Genomic DNA, 15,958 nt, shown 5'->3' on the forward strand with positions numbered 1-15,958 from the left:
ATGCACTGATTCACTAGCTAACAGACAATCATTCAACAGGAATCAATTGCCACTGTCAATTGCTCATTAAGTCGTATCTAAACTAAATGTACGATTTTTCAAGTTTTTCATACTTTTCACATAAAGGTGAATAGATACGGTTACCTGTTTGTATCTTTGAGTCATAGATTTGTTTTGAGGCTATTTTCTGCCACAAGATGGCATCAGTGTTGGACGTAGGAGACAGGTACAGTACATATTTTTTTTCAAATTCAGAGCAATTGCATTGTATACATTTTAATGGACATTGTATTTAAAGCTTTTTAATGTCATTTAAAGAGAAAGTCAACCCAAAACATTTTTGGGACAATAATATGTTCTATCCAGTATTGCGTTAGTGGAATATGAGTTAAGCAGCAAAATCCAGCCTCAGATTCAGATCTCAGGTATTAACCAATCACAGCTCAGCTTCAGAAAACAGGTGAGCTTTGATTGGTTGTTGCCTGAGCACTGAGCAACTGTGATGTCATCTTCAGTCGACAGCAAGTGGCAAAATGGCCGCACCCCTGAAATGGATGCAAACGGCTGGATTTTGCTGCCTAACTCATATTCCACAAATTTAATATTAATCAGAATGTCATGTTTTAGACTAGTGAGGTTACATATAACGTATTATTGTCAAAAAATGTTTAAGGCCTTCATTTTAGCAAACCCATTTAATGACTTGTAATGCTTTTTAACGACCCATGTTGGAGGTTCCACTTTAATTGAATTCTCGAGAGGAGAATTTCTATACTCTCTTTTTGGCATTATTTCAATAAAATCTATATCCCGCACTCAGATATAGATTTCCTCAGTTCCACAGGAAGTGCCTTTCACGATAACCTGCGCTTAGTCAATGTGATGGTGACAGAGCGCATACATAACAATGACTCCGCACAGCGCAGTGTGTAAACCTACCATTTGTGAGTAAAACACTGCAGCGCATATGTGTTGTGTCCATGATTGATTGAGTGTGTGCTCTGTGCTCCATTGTGTACTCACGGGCATCAACACAGCAGAGGAGCCGGGCATGGTGGGGTCTGGCAGCGTTCCAGGCATGGAGGCTGGCAGAGGCTGTCTCTGTCTGTTCCGTAGGTGCAACAGTGAAGACAGAGAGCCGGGGACAGGCCTGAGAGGACACACAAAGTACTGTGATTGTCAAGGGAGTAAATGAAAACCAGGTCAGATCAATAAATCAAACATTCAAAGTGAAAATTTAATATATGATCGTCTAAGAAGTGTAATTATTACTGGAAAACATACTTTAAAAGGACTACTTCTTTGTTAATGAATGTTATGAAAAAAATATGCCCTAACCCGCTAACCACGTTTTTATGATTTCATGGCAATCTGTTTCGTTTTCCACAGAGTGAACTGCAGCGAGGTTGGCCATTTTTTGGGGGGGAGGAGTGCTGAGAGGTTTTGGGCATGTGCATGAGGCTAACACAGCACAGTGATGCGTTAATAGAAAAAACTTGTAACTTTTTGGACGTGTTCCAAATAAATTCTCACAAGAAGACTGAGTAAATCTACAGAAGCGTGGAACTGCCAATGTGGAGTAAACATTTTTAACCGGCGAGTACATTCGAACATAGTTGAATACATTCAAACATTCTCGCAAAAACAAAATACGTTCGAACGTACTTGTAGGCTAAATGCTACAAACATAGCATATTTTCCCATAATGCCACAGGAGGGGGTATTATTTGTGCAATGCGCAAGTCAATACCCCATTGCATTATGGGAAGAATGCCGAACCTAAATTATGCACTGCAGACAATAATAAATAGAGTAAAAAAAGTTTTTTATTTAATTTTCAAAGTTATTCGTATGATGTGGGCCAAAAGCTTAAAAAAGTGTGGCTTTTCACTTGCGCAAGTACCCTCCTTATGGAAAAATATTCCGTTTGTAGCATTTCACCTACAAACATGTTCAAACGTACTTATTTACGAGTACTGTACGTCCGAACATATTTAAATACATTTGAATTTTTCTCTACAGAAAAATAATAATAATAATAATAAATAAATAAACAAATAATAAAAAATAAAATAAAATAAAAAATAAAATAAAAAAATTAATACATTTGAATTAAAGCTATCAAACGATATATTTTTTTAAATCAGATTAGTCACATCTTAGATTTTGATTAATCACGCTTAATAATAATAATAATAATAAATAAATAAACAAATAAAATAAAATAAAAAAATAAAATAAAATAAAATAAAATAAAATAAAATAAAATAAAATAAAATAAAATTAAAAAATAAAAACATTTGAATTAGAGCTATCAAACGATAATTTTTTTAAATCAGATTAATCACATCTTAGATTTTGATTAATCACGCTTAATCGCGTAGTTAAAAAAATCTTTTTATCTACGTTCTTTAACTGCCATATTTGAAGAGCACCTGTTATGTGTTAATTCTTTTGACATTTAGTGTTATGAGGACGTCTTCAACATTTTTTGATCACACTCTCATCCTACTCTTTTTCTATTAGGTTAATTACTTGCATAATTTAAAATGAGAAAAAAAAAGACCCCAATAGTTTGACATAAGCAAATATTTATTAAATGCTTTACTTAAAAGAGTGTACCTATGTTTATTGCTCAAACACAACCTGTGCTACCTTTAACGTAACCATACGCTGTCAAGCTCAAGGACCATCTGCGGTCAAAATTAATAGTGTGATTAATCTGCGTTAAGACGTAATTAATGTGATTTTTTTTTAACACTAACTTTTGACAGCACGAGTTGGAATGTACTCGTAAATAAGTTTGAACGTACTCGCCAGTCAAAAATGTTTATTCCACATTGCTTGTGTATAAATCAACATACAGTGGAGGCTAGAAATCTTTGATGAATTATTTTTCAGGAGAATATACTGTATAACGATAACCATGATGAAGAGTAGTTTCAAAGTGAAATAAACTACTATGACAGTTTAAGATTAAATGCCTGGGATGTGGGCTAATCATTTTTACTTAAAGTGCTTGATAGCTTTGTGACCTTTTTAACTACTGCATGCTCCAAAGTGCGGCTGCCAAAGAGCTATTGATTGTCACATTCCTCAAGAAAAAGGGTCGATGCAGGCTGCTAGCTTCAAAAAGTGGTGATGATCGCACTATGGACAAATGGCTTTCTCAAAACTTAAAGACAGCACACAAGCTCACTTCATACCACACAATTCAAAACCCAGAAAGAAGAAATTATTTATAACCCAGTGCAGAAGAATTATCCAAAACATTTGTCACATTATCGTGGAACGCTTCTGAAACCTCTGCATAAAGCTGTTAAAAAGTGCGGTTATAACCCACAGAGTCTCATACTTCCCTCTATGAGTAATTGCTCTTATATTAATCATTTTCAAAGCGAGCTTTATTCCAGCGAGTCTCTGTTTAAGAAGTGATATGTCAGGATAGGAAAGTCAGGCCGCAAAAGTTGAGGTATCAGGGGATTGGATTATGGATGTGCTTAAAACATCCACACTTCATGTTCAGTGACAGATGATAAAGTCAAAGCATTTATCATAGCGAACACCAGAGATTACGCTTATGCGATTCTCATTCACAAACAGGAAGGCTTGTAAGAAAATTCTTACCGACATCACATGAATACAGGAGCAGCCTAAAAAGCACCATTTCATTACATAATCCTCAAGTTGCGGCGGAGTTCCCGTTCCTACGCTGGCGATGTAACCCGAATTTCCACATAAATTGGATTTCCCCGTTAATGTCGATATTTACATCAAAATACTTTGTACAGTACGGTAATAAAAAAAAAAAAACATATTTGCGCGATCTGGAGGAGCCGGAACCAAATTTTCGTGATTCCGTATGGACATTCGTTTTTGACGAACCGCGGCGGAAATATGACGCGCCGGATGGCGAGCCGACCTGCTTTTTTTTTTTTTTTTTTCTGGAGAGCTCAGTATTGTTCATTCGGTAATTTTACCGATTTGACATGTTATCATCATTGCTCTCTCTCCTTTTTTTTTTCAAATTTTATTTTATTTTTTTTATTTTTTTATTTTTTTTTATTTTGTATGTGGGTGAGTATGTGTATGTGCGTGTGAGTGTGTATTCATTAATTCACCTAAAACTGAGGCGAGCCGACCTGCTGATGGACATCCGTTGCTGGAGGTAACAACAACACAACTTGAAATAACTTAAAATGGCGTGATTACTGTGGGAAATTAACGAAAAAGGAGGGGCTACGGACGAGGCGCGGGCGCCGTAAAGTCGAAACGACGTAAGTCGAGGTCCAACTCGCTCATCAATAAAGCTCAGCATTTAAGGTTAACTGGCTTCAGCAGGTTCACGTAATTAATTGACCACATCATAGCCAGGCCCGGGATTATTCTATTGGCAAGGTCGCGTGCAAGAGTGATGGTCACGTATGGGGGCGCAGCAGCGGAGCAAATGGTCCCCACACCTGAATAAATACCTGTATTTTTCCAAACCTAAATATGTGCATTTAACCCTCCAGACATGTTGGATTGCTGCGTACACACGGCACTATTACCATCCCGACTGGGTGTCATTTCGCTCTAACATAACAATTTATCACAATCACACTCATTTAACAGCGCATATGACACCTGAGCAGCGCCGCGTATCCAAACATTTCCACATGGGAAAAGTCATGAAAATACAATGAGGTATGTAGTGTGGCTGTGCACCGCTCGGACACAGTTTCCCTCCGCCAGCTGTCAGGAGCGTAGAATAACAAGGCCGAGGCAGAAATAAACTGTTGATTTTGTAATTGTTTGTTGGACTTTTAACCATTTCAAAGCAGTTCTTGTCATGTACACCGCTAAAATAACAACAACATTGCAAGTAAATATGTGAAGTATTAAAGGGAAATGTATGTTTATTCATGTGAAAGAAAGTTTTTTTTTCGTTTTATTGAGTAACACTTCAATTCAATTTAGACGTGAAAATAAAAGGATTAATACTGTACACTTACACTACAATGTTTATAAATACATCAGTTTGACTATTTTCCATTAAGTGTTTGTTGTGCTTGATTTTGAAACTAAACTCAATACAACTGAGTTAAATGAAATGTCTAAATAAAAGACAAAAAGTATAAGTAGTAGCTTACACGCATTTTTTATTTCAATACTGTCCGTACATTGGACCTTCTAAAAAAGAAACACAATCTCTTCCTAGACATTGGTTGCTTTAAAATCAGTTTATGAAAAATTTTAAAGTGGAAGTCAACCATAAACATTTCTTGACAATAATATGTTACTAGTCTAAACAAAAAAGTTCTGATTAATATTACATTTGTGGAATATGAGTTATGCAGCAAAATCCAGCCGTTTTTAACCATCTCGGTGGGGGGGCCGTTTTGCCACATTCTGTCGACTGAAAATGACATCACAGTTGCTCAGGGCTCAGGCAACGACCAATCACAGCTCACCTGTTTTCTGAAGCTGAGCTGTGATTGGTTGTTACCTGAGACCTGAGCAATTGTGATGTCATTTTCACTCGACAGCAAATGGCATAATAGCCGACTTATATACTGATAAAATTGACTTGATACTGATAAAAAAAAACGGCTGGATTTCGCTGCTTAACTCATATTCCACTAATGCAATATTAAGCAAAATACCCTATTTAGACTAGTGGGCATGCATACAACATATTGTTGTCAAGAAATTTTGGGGGGGTTGACTGCAATAAATAATTCCATTCCTTAGTGTAACTGTTTTCTTCATAAAACCGTTATTAAAGTTTTTTGGGGTAAAAGCTTTTTATTAACTTATTATGTACATATTAATTCATCTTTTGAGGTTCGGACGTGAGAAAAAGTTAAAAGTCAGTGATGTAAAATATAGTGGATATAAAAAGTCTACACACCCATAGTCAAATGCCTGTTTTTTGCAGTTGGGATTTAGTAGATTAAAAAACAAAAAAAACATTTTATTTGAGTTACACCTTATCGATCAAATTAAAGGCTATATTCAAATCTTGCTAGTAGTTTGAAAACTTTAAACTTCTCCTTTAATGGTAGAAGTGATACATCTTAGTCTTTTTTTAAACAGGAGTGTGTACTTTTCTCACTGTATTCTATATTAGTTTTGCATGTCTTAAATTTGTCCTCAGTATGATGAGTCGCCAATATTTTGAATATTGTTGTAAAGAACACGTTGTGCATTATTCGGAACTCTTTCAGCTTTGTCCTGAACACGGTTTGTATTCCGCATAAGACAAGCAGCACTCTGCAGTGCCTCACGCGTTCTGTTCCTTAACGTGTGTGTGTGTTTGTGTGTGTAGGTGAGTGAATAATGACAGGCTGCGGCTCCTCTGAGGGAATTGATAATAGCCTGGGCTGCGGGCCCCTGGGGAGAGCAGGTAGACACTCCACAGTCCTGACCCTGCGCTCTCACATTACTGAGTGCTGGGCTCTTTTCCGTCCCAGAACCACAAAGCCTCCACCCAACACCCACCTTTAGTCCGCCATTACATCACTTCTAGACCTTTTTTGCGTTCCTAATCCTGTTGTCGTTATTAATATAGATTCTCCATTTTTACAGCTTTACTGTAACTGGTTTCTTGTGGTTCGCCACAGATGAAGACATTCCAGATTAGCCTGTTAGCGAACACGGGTCTATAAAGCCTGTGTGTGCACAATCCCAACTCCGACTGGAGTACTATAGACTTCGACACAAGGGCCTTGGATGCACTCCAAAAAGGAGGGGGGGGGGGGGGGGTAGAGAAAGACAGAGCGAGGCACAGGTCCACTGACTCATATCCTTCCCTCTCTGAGTCGACTCCAGAAATGATGTAATGCGTTTGGCTTTTCGCCCTCCCCCCACCCTGTGCCTGCCTACACCAAGATTTGGTCCCTCCCTCCTCCAGTCCTCTCCCGCTTACCCCCCCCCCCCCCCCTTCGCTCTTCATCCAACGTCGAAGCGCTCGCCCCGTGCCGGGGTGAAGTCACCGAGCTCTGGGTAGACACAGCAGCGAAAAACTTTCGAACGTAACCAAAACATCCCAGGGCCAAGTTCCAGACGCTCGGGAGACGGTGGTGCAGTTGCCATGGGAACCGAAGTAAACAGAGGGAGAAACAAGGGCCTCAAACAGCTTGCAGCTGCCTGGCGCTCCGAGTAAACACTACACAGGACCTGCCCCTGATTTACTGCCTTTAATCACTGGTGGGAGGAGAGTGCCATGGGGTTTGGGCTGAGGAAATAAAACGAATCTGATCAAATAAATCAGCGCTAATGGGTTAAGACACAGGCTGACTTTTATTAGCTGGCTAGTGGAGGGATAGATGCTGGGATGGCCAGCGTTACGCTGCAAGAGAGGATGGGATGGATCTGGGATGGATCTGGGATGGGGGGTGTCCGCATTTCAGGGAGACTTGAGATGAGGCAAGTGGGGAGAGCTCGTGAATGATAGTCTGTTATCAATTAGCCGACTGTTGCTCAATCATTTTTCGAGATGTGATGTGGCACCATGAGGACAGCAAGGATTAGTCTCTCATTGGAAATGAAATATTATGAAAGCGTGTCTATAAATTCAATTCGCCACTAAATGAGATCAACCTTTTGGCAACAATTAAACATCTTTTTTTTTCAAGGGAAGCTGACTGCTGCTGGCCTGGTTTCAATAGCCTCTTTTTACACTGCCTATTCGAGTCGGGTTTTATCTGCATTTTTTTCCTTGATGCCTCTCTGTGTAAAACTGCACCGACATGGAATGGGGTGACAAAGTCAACCTGGCCTTGGGAGCTATTATAAAAGCTGTACCGTAGAGATGGGGTGGGGCTTGTGTGTGAGAGAATGCCAGAAAAACAAAAATGAAGTGTCAAGTTTGCTTTGCTGGGTTGCGGGAAAAATGCAAAAGGCGATTTATGTTCTTTTGTTACTAATTTTGCAGCATCTCTTTGTGAAAATGAAACTGGTGACAATTATTTCCACCAAGTGGTATGGTTCAAATGAGTTTGATACATTTGTACGCCAAACCATTCCACTTTTCACTACCCCTTCATTGTACACTTTCAGGAGGGTGGAGCTAGACATGATGCGATCATGATTGGTCACGTTGTGCACTGGAATCGTGAAATAGTTCTGATCTCGCCAGTCATATGCAAATGAGTTCCTAGTTAATTTCATTGACATTTACAAATACATTTACAACAGCGGGGACATAAAAACTTGAGAAAACTTAAAGCAACACTAAGGAACTTTCAGTTTACGTTGATTATGGCGACGCTATATGGACAAAAGCTGCATTGTTACGTCTGAAGGAAGATCACATTTCCAATGAGGACAAGCGCATTGCGTCGTTTTTTTTAGCTCACTCCAGTGAGTGAAATTGACGTATGCCATAAAGCAGTCAGCATGTTTGTAGTTTTTTTGTGTGGCAGTGTTCCTACCATCCTCCTCAAAGTTGCTTAGTGCCAGTAAAAATGATACAAACCCCCACAGCCCATGACAAAGCTACCATTCAACTAGTTTTAAGTCGATGTTTCATCAGAAGAGTTATGAAAATATTTTATTGAGGTTGAAAAGTTACTTAGTGCTATGTATATACATGAAATCCATCTCAACAACTCTGGGCTTCTGTTCATGTGTAGTGGTGATTTTGTCCTCAACCACCACCAACTCCGCCCGATCTGTATTTCGCCATTTTGTTGTGCTTTGCCAACGCGGGACGTTTCTGGGCGGAAAATCAATGTTTACCCCTCCGGCCAATCACAGAGCGGAGAGCGTGTTACTGTCGGCAGGCGGAATGTTGCAAATGAGCAGAGCAACTTCAGCGATAGCTCGCTAACAATGGTGGACAGCGCGAAAAAAGAGGAAGTAATCCACTATAAAACGCACGGTCGAAAATAAGAGTGAATATTGGCTTGGCGTCTACTCATTTCCGAGCCCTGAAAGAGCGACTTGGGCTGAAGAACGCCACAAAGTTGGCCTGGTTGTAAGGTAAGTGACAAACACAGAAAATGTTAGCTTGATAAATTAGCGACATGCTAGGCTGCTCTAAGTTACACTGACAAGGGTAACAATATAGAACGAGGGTCAAACTTTTCTTTCCTTTCTGCTTATGCTGTTTTCTTTTTGGGGGTGGGGTGGGAGAAGCCATGGGAGGATTCCATTTTGAATGGTTTGTTTACAAACAGAAAAGGAAAAAACTTCAGACCATCCATTTAAATATAATGCGAGGGATTCCTTTCAGTTCCAGTAAATGTTGGGTGGCTCAAAGTGAAATTAGCTCCCAATGTTTTCCGAAAGACCCCGTCCTTCGAGTGCGGTAGACACACAGAACACAAAGGAGGGTGTTTGTTTTTCTTCGTCATACAAAAGTAGGCACAGCAGCAGCCATCTTGGCTAGGATCAAATTCATTGTACTGCTAAGGGTAGGTGAGTTTTAGTCACAAACACCATACTATCATTGAACGAATGGAACATGAACATGAATGCTAACATTCTCAAAAGTGATACCCCAGAAGCTCGGAATGCTGATATAAATCAATATGAAGCCTAATGTACACTTTTAATATAAGTATTCTTCTTCACTTGTACTGTTCAACTCTCAAATGTACGCCATGATTGCGTTGCTACTGGAGTGGTTGTTCCAGAGAATCCTTCACATTATGTTTACTCATTTTTCTGACAGGTAATTCGCTCAGAGTTTTTCTGTCCTGCTGTTGCGAATAGAGCTGAAAGTTAACCTGAAACTAATTTGCAAATCATTGGCGAGATTGGAAATACGTACGTCACGGGCCTGTTGCAAGTAGTGCATTGAAAGGGACAAAAACAAAAAGCTTTTAAAAACTTTATTTATAAAGCACTTTAAAAACAAAGTGCTGTCTACAGATAAAAAGCTAAAAAATAATAATAATAACAAAAACAATTTAAAGCACTAAACAGGTGCAGAGTCTCATGTTGTGTTGAAAGCCAAAGAATAAAGATGAATTTCAAACTGGACAATAAGTTGGGTAGAGGGTAGTGGTGCAACGGATCACAGGAGTCACGGTTCGGATCGGATCACGGATTTGAGTCATGGATCGGATCGTTTTTCGGATCAGCCACACACACAAAAAAGATCAATAGTACTTTGTCTTTATTTTGGAAAGCGCTTTTCCCATTAAATAAAAAAATTTAAAAATCAATTCAAAATGTCTAATATAAGCCATTTAGGATTTAGGAACACAACTTTTAAGTGCATTATGAGACAGAAACATTCTTATTTTTACATGTTTCATGTATAAAATAACAAGGAATAAATGGCTTAAAGTTGTGTTCCTATAATCTAAACAGCTAAAGTTGACATTCTGAGTTGAATGATTTCCTTTTTAACAGGTAAAAGTGTTTTATAAAATAAAAGAAGACAAAGTTCTATTTATCTTTTTTTTAATTATGAAAATACCTCAACATGCAATTTAAAGCACACTCCCTTCCACTAAACATGGAGAATGAATAACCAAATAGAATATTGAAAAATAATTAAAATAAGGTGTCAAACTTACTTACCAGCCGGCAGCCAGTCGTTGGTCATGCTAACATGTAGCCACTAGCCACTTACTTCTACCGTGTCATACAATGACAGCGTAATTAATTAGCGGTTTCTAAATTAGCGATTGAATACGTGGTTGGGATGGCGTTGTGTTGATGTTGGTTGCAACTACAATGTCAATAAACTACAATAACGTTGTGGGCGAACTTCAAAGTAAAAGTGTACTAAGGCTATTTGCTTTGCCGTCAATGTATTACTGTATTTGGTCAACTTTAATGTGAAGTTCGACTTTTATTGTGAAGTTAGCGTGTTATACTCCGTTGAGTATGTTTCAGCTTCCTTGACATCGACTGTGAACGCGCGCTTTGTTTTTGTTTCGTAAACCAGCCTGGAGCGAAGGGGGTTGCTTCAGTGAAAATGGCTGGGAGTTGGCAAACAACACATTTTGTCACCGGTATGCTATAATTCTACTTCCTGAGTTGACACAGTTATCGCCTGACGAGGAATTACAACCTAAACATAACTTTAGCGCTTGATGTCTCTTATCTCTCTCCAAGTCATTTACACTCCCACCTTCTACTCCCGATTTCTATTGTCTCGGTTTGACATCGCTGTCTTTTGATCATCTACCGACCTTTAATTACTCTAATCACATTTGTCTTCCGTACAATTTCGACATGATCTAACTTTTCCTTTCCTCGTGCAAACAAATCCGTGATCCTCTCCCGCCGTGTCCCGCCAAAGCCACGGGATGCCTCCCCTCTCGCAATCCTTCATTTCCTCTCCTCCGTCCACCTCCTGCCCCCTCTTCCTCTCCTCCATCCACCTCTGATCCCTTTCTTCCTCCCCTCTGTCTACCTCTGATTCCCCCCCCCCCCCCTTTTCCACACTTCCCCGCGCGGTGATCCCTGTGAGGCAACGTCCCTGCTGGTGCAGGAGGCTGCATGTGTGGTGGCCCCGGGGCAGGGATGACACAGGCCCGCTGGAATGAGAGGGAACAGAGACTACATGGGCGTTCCTCTGCAAACGCACTATTAAACGCGCTGCAGTACACAATGAGCTCATCTTAATTCAGGTCAGATGTACGTCGGATGTTCTGTTGCTTTCTTTTCGGTTTCTAATCAACTGCACACCATTGCTTGGTTGGGGCCTTTTAATGTACGCTCAATATGAAGCCGCGCATTATAAAGGCGGCGCACGGTTGACTTTTGCTCATGTGGAGAGAAGTACGCTCGTCAAGTCGGGACATGAGGGCACCTCGGGCATTTTGTAGAGGTCTTGCTCTCCTGCGCTCAGGAAAAGACCTTTCCTCTTATCTCCCTAAACAAATCATAAACACTCGTAAAATATGTTTTGTTTAAATTGTCGACTCCATGAGGTTAAAGTTGATCTACAGCTGCGCAGAAAAAAACCCTCAGTGCTGTCTTGGTGAGGGTTTTTAACTGTCACTAACGCAAAATGGAGTTGAGCTGTATTTAAGAAAGTCAAACAACGCCAGACGGCTTTCTGTGGGCAGGCTTGTTTTATTGGAGGTCTGGGGAAATGTATATTTAACGTGCGTTTCATTTCAGGACTCACAATTAGAGCAATGCTATTGCGGTTGTGTTGTAAAGTTGCACACTGACTTCAATTGTTTAGAAAATAGAAGGAAAAGTGTCAACATAAAAGTGACCGTTTCAAAGAAAATCATTGAGGGTGTCTTCGATTAAATCGCCAAGCCATAGAAAATGCATAGCCTTAGACATGTTTTGAAATAAGACTAACTTGGATTTCCTTTAAAGGCAAAGATAAGGACCACAAAACTTGGTGGCTCTGAGGTGTGAAAAATATTGTGCATTTATTGCAACATGGAAACAATATGACTTCCTGTTATGTGATACCCAAAGTTGCACACAGTATGCCCAGTGTGCAATATTAGTAGAAAGGGGACATTTTGTTATCAAATCAACTGTAATTTGTAGACTGTATGCTGATCTGATTGGCTGGGTTGGGATTGGACGATATTTACTAGGGCTGGGTTTAAAAAAAAAAAAAAAAACGAATGATCGATATTGAATCAATGTTCCTTTTCGAGCCTGATATTGAATCATAAAAGCATGAATCAATTATTATTTTAATATCAATTTTTCCCATAAAATAATAGAATAGACAGATTTTTTTTTTAAATCTTATTGTTTTCGTGAAATTTACTGTTCACATGAATTTAAAAGTATTTTCTTACATTTATGAAAGACCTGACTTATTGCACTTTAAGACAACTAAGTCTCTTTTTAATTCACATTTACAATTATTGAATTAGAATTATGAAAATATTTTCATTTTATCCTTGCTGATGTCAATGCTTGTGTAACACTTAAGTGATTATAACACGTTAGTTTCATTATAAACCAAATCATTTAATCAGTTGATGCCGCCCCAAATTGAATTTGTGGAGTTTTTATCACGTGCTTGATATTTATGATGAATTGATGTTCCATAATTAATCAATATCTGATTGAATTGCAGTGAATCGGGAAAAGTCGAATCGAATCAAACTGAACTTTTGTGAATCGTAACTGAATCGATTGAGGAAATTAGAATCGAATATATATATATATATATATATTTTTTTTTTTAATAATGGAGATTGGCTGTAATGTCTTAGTTTGCACGATCGGTCAATGACGTCATTGATCAGCTTCCTCTTCAGCGTTTGTCCTTAACTCTTAATTGCTTCAAGACATTATTAATCAAACTGAATCCCGCAAAATTGACCAAATTCTGAATGATCAATTTATCAAATGATCATAATAAATTTGCCTCAATTATTATCATTACTTTTATGATTATAATTAGAAGGCGTTCTAGTCCAAAACCACACCAACGCCAAAAACTATGCTCAACTGTTGACACTCGACTAAAACAACAACCATTCAGGAAGGACATCGACTTACAAACAGAACAAATAAATCGCCACTCAATTCACTCGCTTGCATTAAAGCTAATTGTGCTACGTAATGGAAACAACAGGACTGAAACCCTCTCAGGAGCCCAAGCGGAATAATGTCATTGTAAATGTCTTGTGCCCACACCCATCTCCGAGCACATCCCCCGCCATGAGGGAAAAAAGTGGAGGTCTGCGCAGAATGTTTCATTTCAATCGGTTTGATAACGATAGTCGGGGCGTTCAGAGCCGCTGTTTCTTATTCTTGCTTTTTAACACTGGTTTGTGTCAGTGTCGCTCCCCAAAGACCGTTTTTAGGGACACGGGGGAAAGAGAAAGGCGAGGAAAAAGGAGGGCGAGCGAGGGAAGTCGTCAGGTTTCACAGCTGCAGGCCCGGCTCAACTCGAAAGTAAATGGACTTGAGGAAAGCCAATCCTAATTGATTCCAAGCCTCAAAGCTCTTTAGTAAACATTGTGGAGCAATGAAAATGACTTGTTATCCTAATTCATTGGATGCTCGCGCTGTGTGTTCAACAAAGCTCAAGAACAATTCAAGGAAGCAAAATGATGCGGTTTGGTTATATATATTTTTTGCTTTTAGCATTATAACCTCCGCCGAGCTCATGTGCCAAAGAATAAAAGTTTATGGGCCTCCAGCGTTTGCTTGAAAAACGATCAATGAGGAAAACTCGTTATTGTATCTCAAAGTATTTTAAGTACAGTTATGTAACTTCTTTCAAGAAATGAGCCTCAGAGGATTAAAAAAACTAAATCAACATAGATGGGGAAAATCCAATCTATACCACCAGTAATTACCATACATTAGGTCATCTGGGTCAAATTAAGGATTTGAGTCCAATATATAAGAAGCCTGGGAAGTGTCATAATGGATAAACCTCATAGTTTAGCACTAATAGTTTCTCATAGAAATTTCTTTCACGTTAAAAGTTCACACTCATTTCTCTTTTGTGAATATTTTCTTGCCTTAATAGTAAAAAAAAATAATTAAGCATTTGGCACCAAATATTCCTTAAAATACCACAAAAGTTCAACATTTCCAATGATCACTTCCAAAGAAATCACAATTTCTCATCTTCTCTGGTCACTAGCACAGACTAACTGAGCTATTTTTAGAACGGGCCCATGGGCTACATATCTGGTCCTTGGGGTTGACCTGCTGTCCGTGAGCACCATGTTAGTGGTGACCCCTGATCTTAAAGGTCGACTCCACACGGCTTTGGGTTATTAAGAGTGTGGACACGCGCTATTTGCGAGGGATAGAGATTGCAAAAATCGGCATATTGTTCACATGATCGGAAATCGGGCCTGATCACATCATTTTCAGCTGTTTGGAATCAGCCGGAAAAGATTGGGGGATTAAAATCAATTATTTATTCTCAAGGGCTACAAAGCAACAAAATAATCCAGAGGTACGCAGACATTGCCAAAGGAAAAAAAAAAATCGAAATATTTTATACTATGCAACATCGCGGACACAGCTGGAAACAGCGGAAGTAAACACAGCCAGTGAGGGAACATTTTGGTAGTTGTCGCGGGAAGCTAACCTGAAGCTAGCGTCATGTAACAATGATAATGTCTGCAGTATGGAAATGTGGAAAGTGGAGACAGTGCTACGGCAACTTGCAATGCCTGTAAATTGAGCATTCGGATAGAGCTGCGTTTAACATATGCTACCTGAAAAACTGATATGCCCGGAAAAAATGTCAAAAGATTTCAACGTTTTAGTTGGTTTTAACCACTGCTCTCTGCTAGCCATATAAAAAGGTGTAGTTTTGGGATCGTTTGGTAAAAAAAAAAAAAAAAATAATTGGGATGCAGTTTTTCCCCCCCTTCTAATTATAAAGGAATCAGATCGAGACTCAAAATCAGGTGATCCCAAAAACGTATAAATCCATTCTATTTTAAATATTACCATGCTCCTAATGATGTTTTTATACATTGTTTATGTTTTTTTTATGCTAGAGCATACAGAAGGCTTTGATGAAGAGAACGGTTGAAGCAATGATAGTTATTACAAAAACTGCCAGCAGGTGGCAGTAGAGTATAGGAGATCAACCAGGGCCATGTTGTAAAAAAGCAAATTTCCCCACAGTTTTAAACAGATTTGTGAATAATGATAAAACTTATACAGTATATATTCTAATGCTAATTGCTGAAGAATGGAATCAGATAGAAATATATATTTTTTTGCTGTAATCTCTTTTTTGGTAGGTTCCATGTTTTTATAGCAATAGAACATAATATTCTGTGGGCCTTGGAAAATCAGTCAAAATCACAGCCAGGAGCGAAGGGGGTTGCTTCAGTGAAAATAGCTGGGAGTGAATGAGTTAATTGATGCCCTTTATAACAACATTGAAAAAAAAAAATATATATATATATATATATTGTATATATATTTTAAAATATACATATTGAACATGGGATGAACGAAAAATGGGGGTTGGATAGCTCAAAAAACAAATAAATTAATTAAAAAAATATTTTTAAAACATTTAAAAAAAAACATTCCTTTT

General features: G+C 38.7%; 1 protein-coding gene across 4 annotated transcripts in view; it reads right to left on the reverse strand.

The window, feature by feature from the left end:
* The window catches only part of creb5b (cAMP responsive element binding protein 5b), a 72,554-nt gene that overhangs the window by 31,046 nt on the left and 25,550 nt on the right, over positions 1–15,958 (reverse strand). For all 4 annotated transcript variants that reach the window (XM_077574901.1, XM_077574900.1, XM_077574902.1 and 1 more), the window contains exon 6: positions 1,024–1,150. In XM_077574901.1, coding sequence (XP_077431027.1) covers positions 1,024–1,150 — 127 coding nt within the window. The remainder of the gene's footprint in view (positions 1–1,023; positions 1,151–15,958) is intronic.

Source organism: Vanacampus margaritifer, chromosome 9 (assembly GCF_051991255.1).
Source record: "Vanacampus margaritifer isolate UIUO_Vmar chromosome 9, RoL_Vmar_1.0, whole genome shotgun sequence".
NCBI lineage: Eukaryota > Metazoa > Chordata > Actinopteri > Syngnathiformes > Syngnathidae > Vanacampus > Vanacampus margaritifer.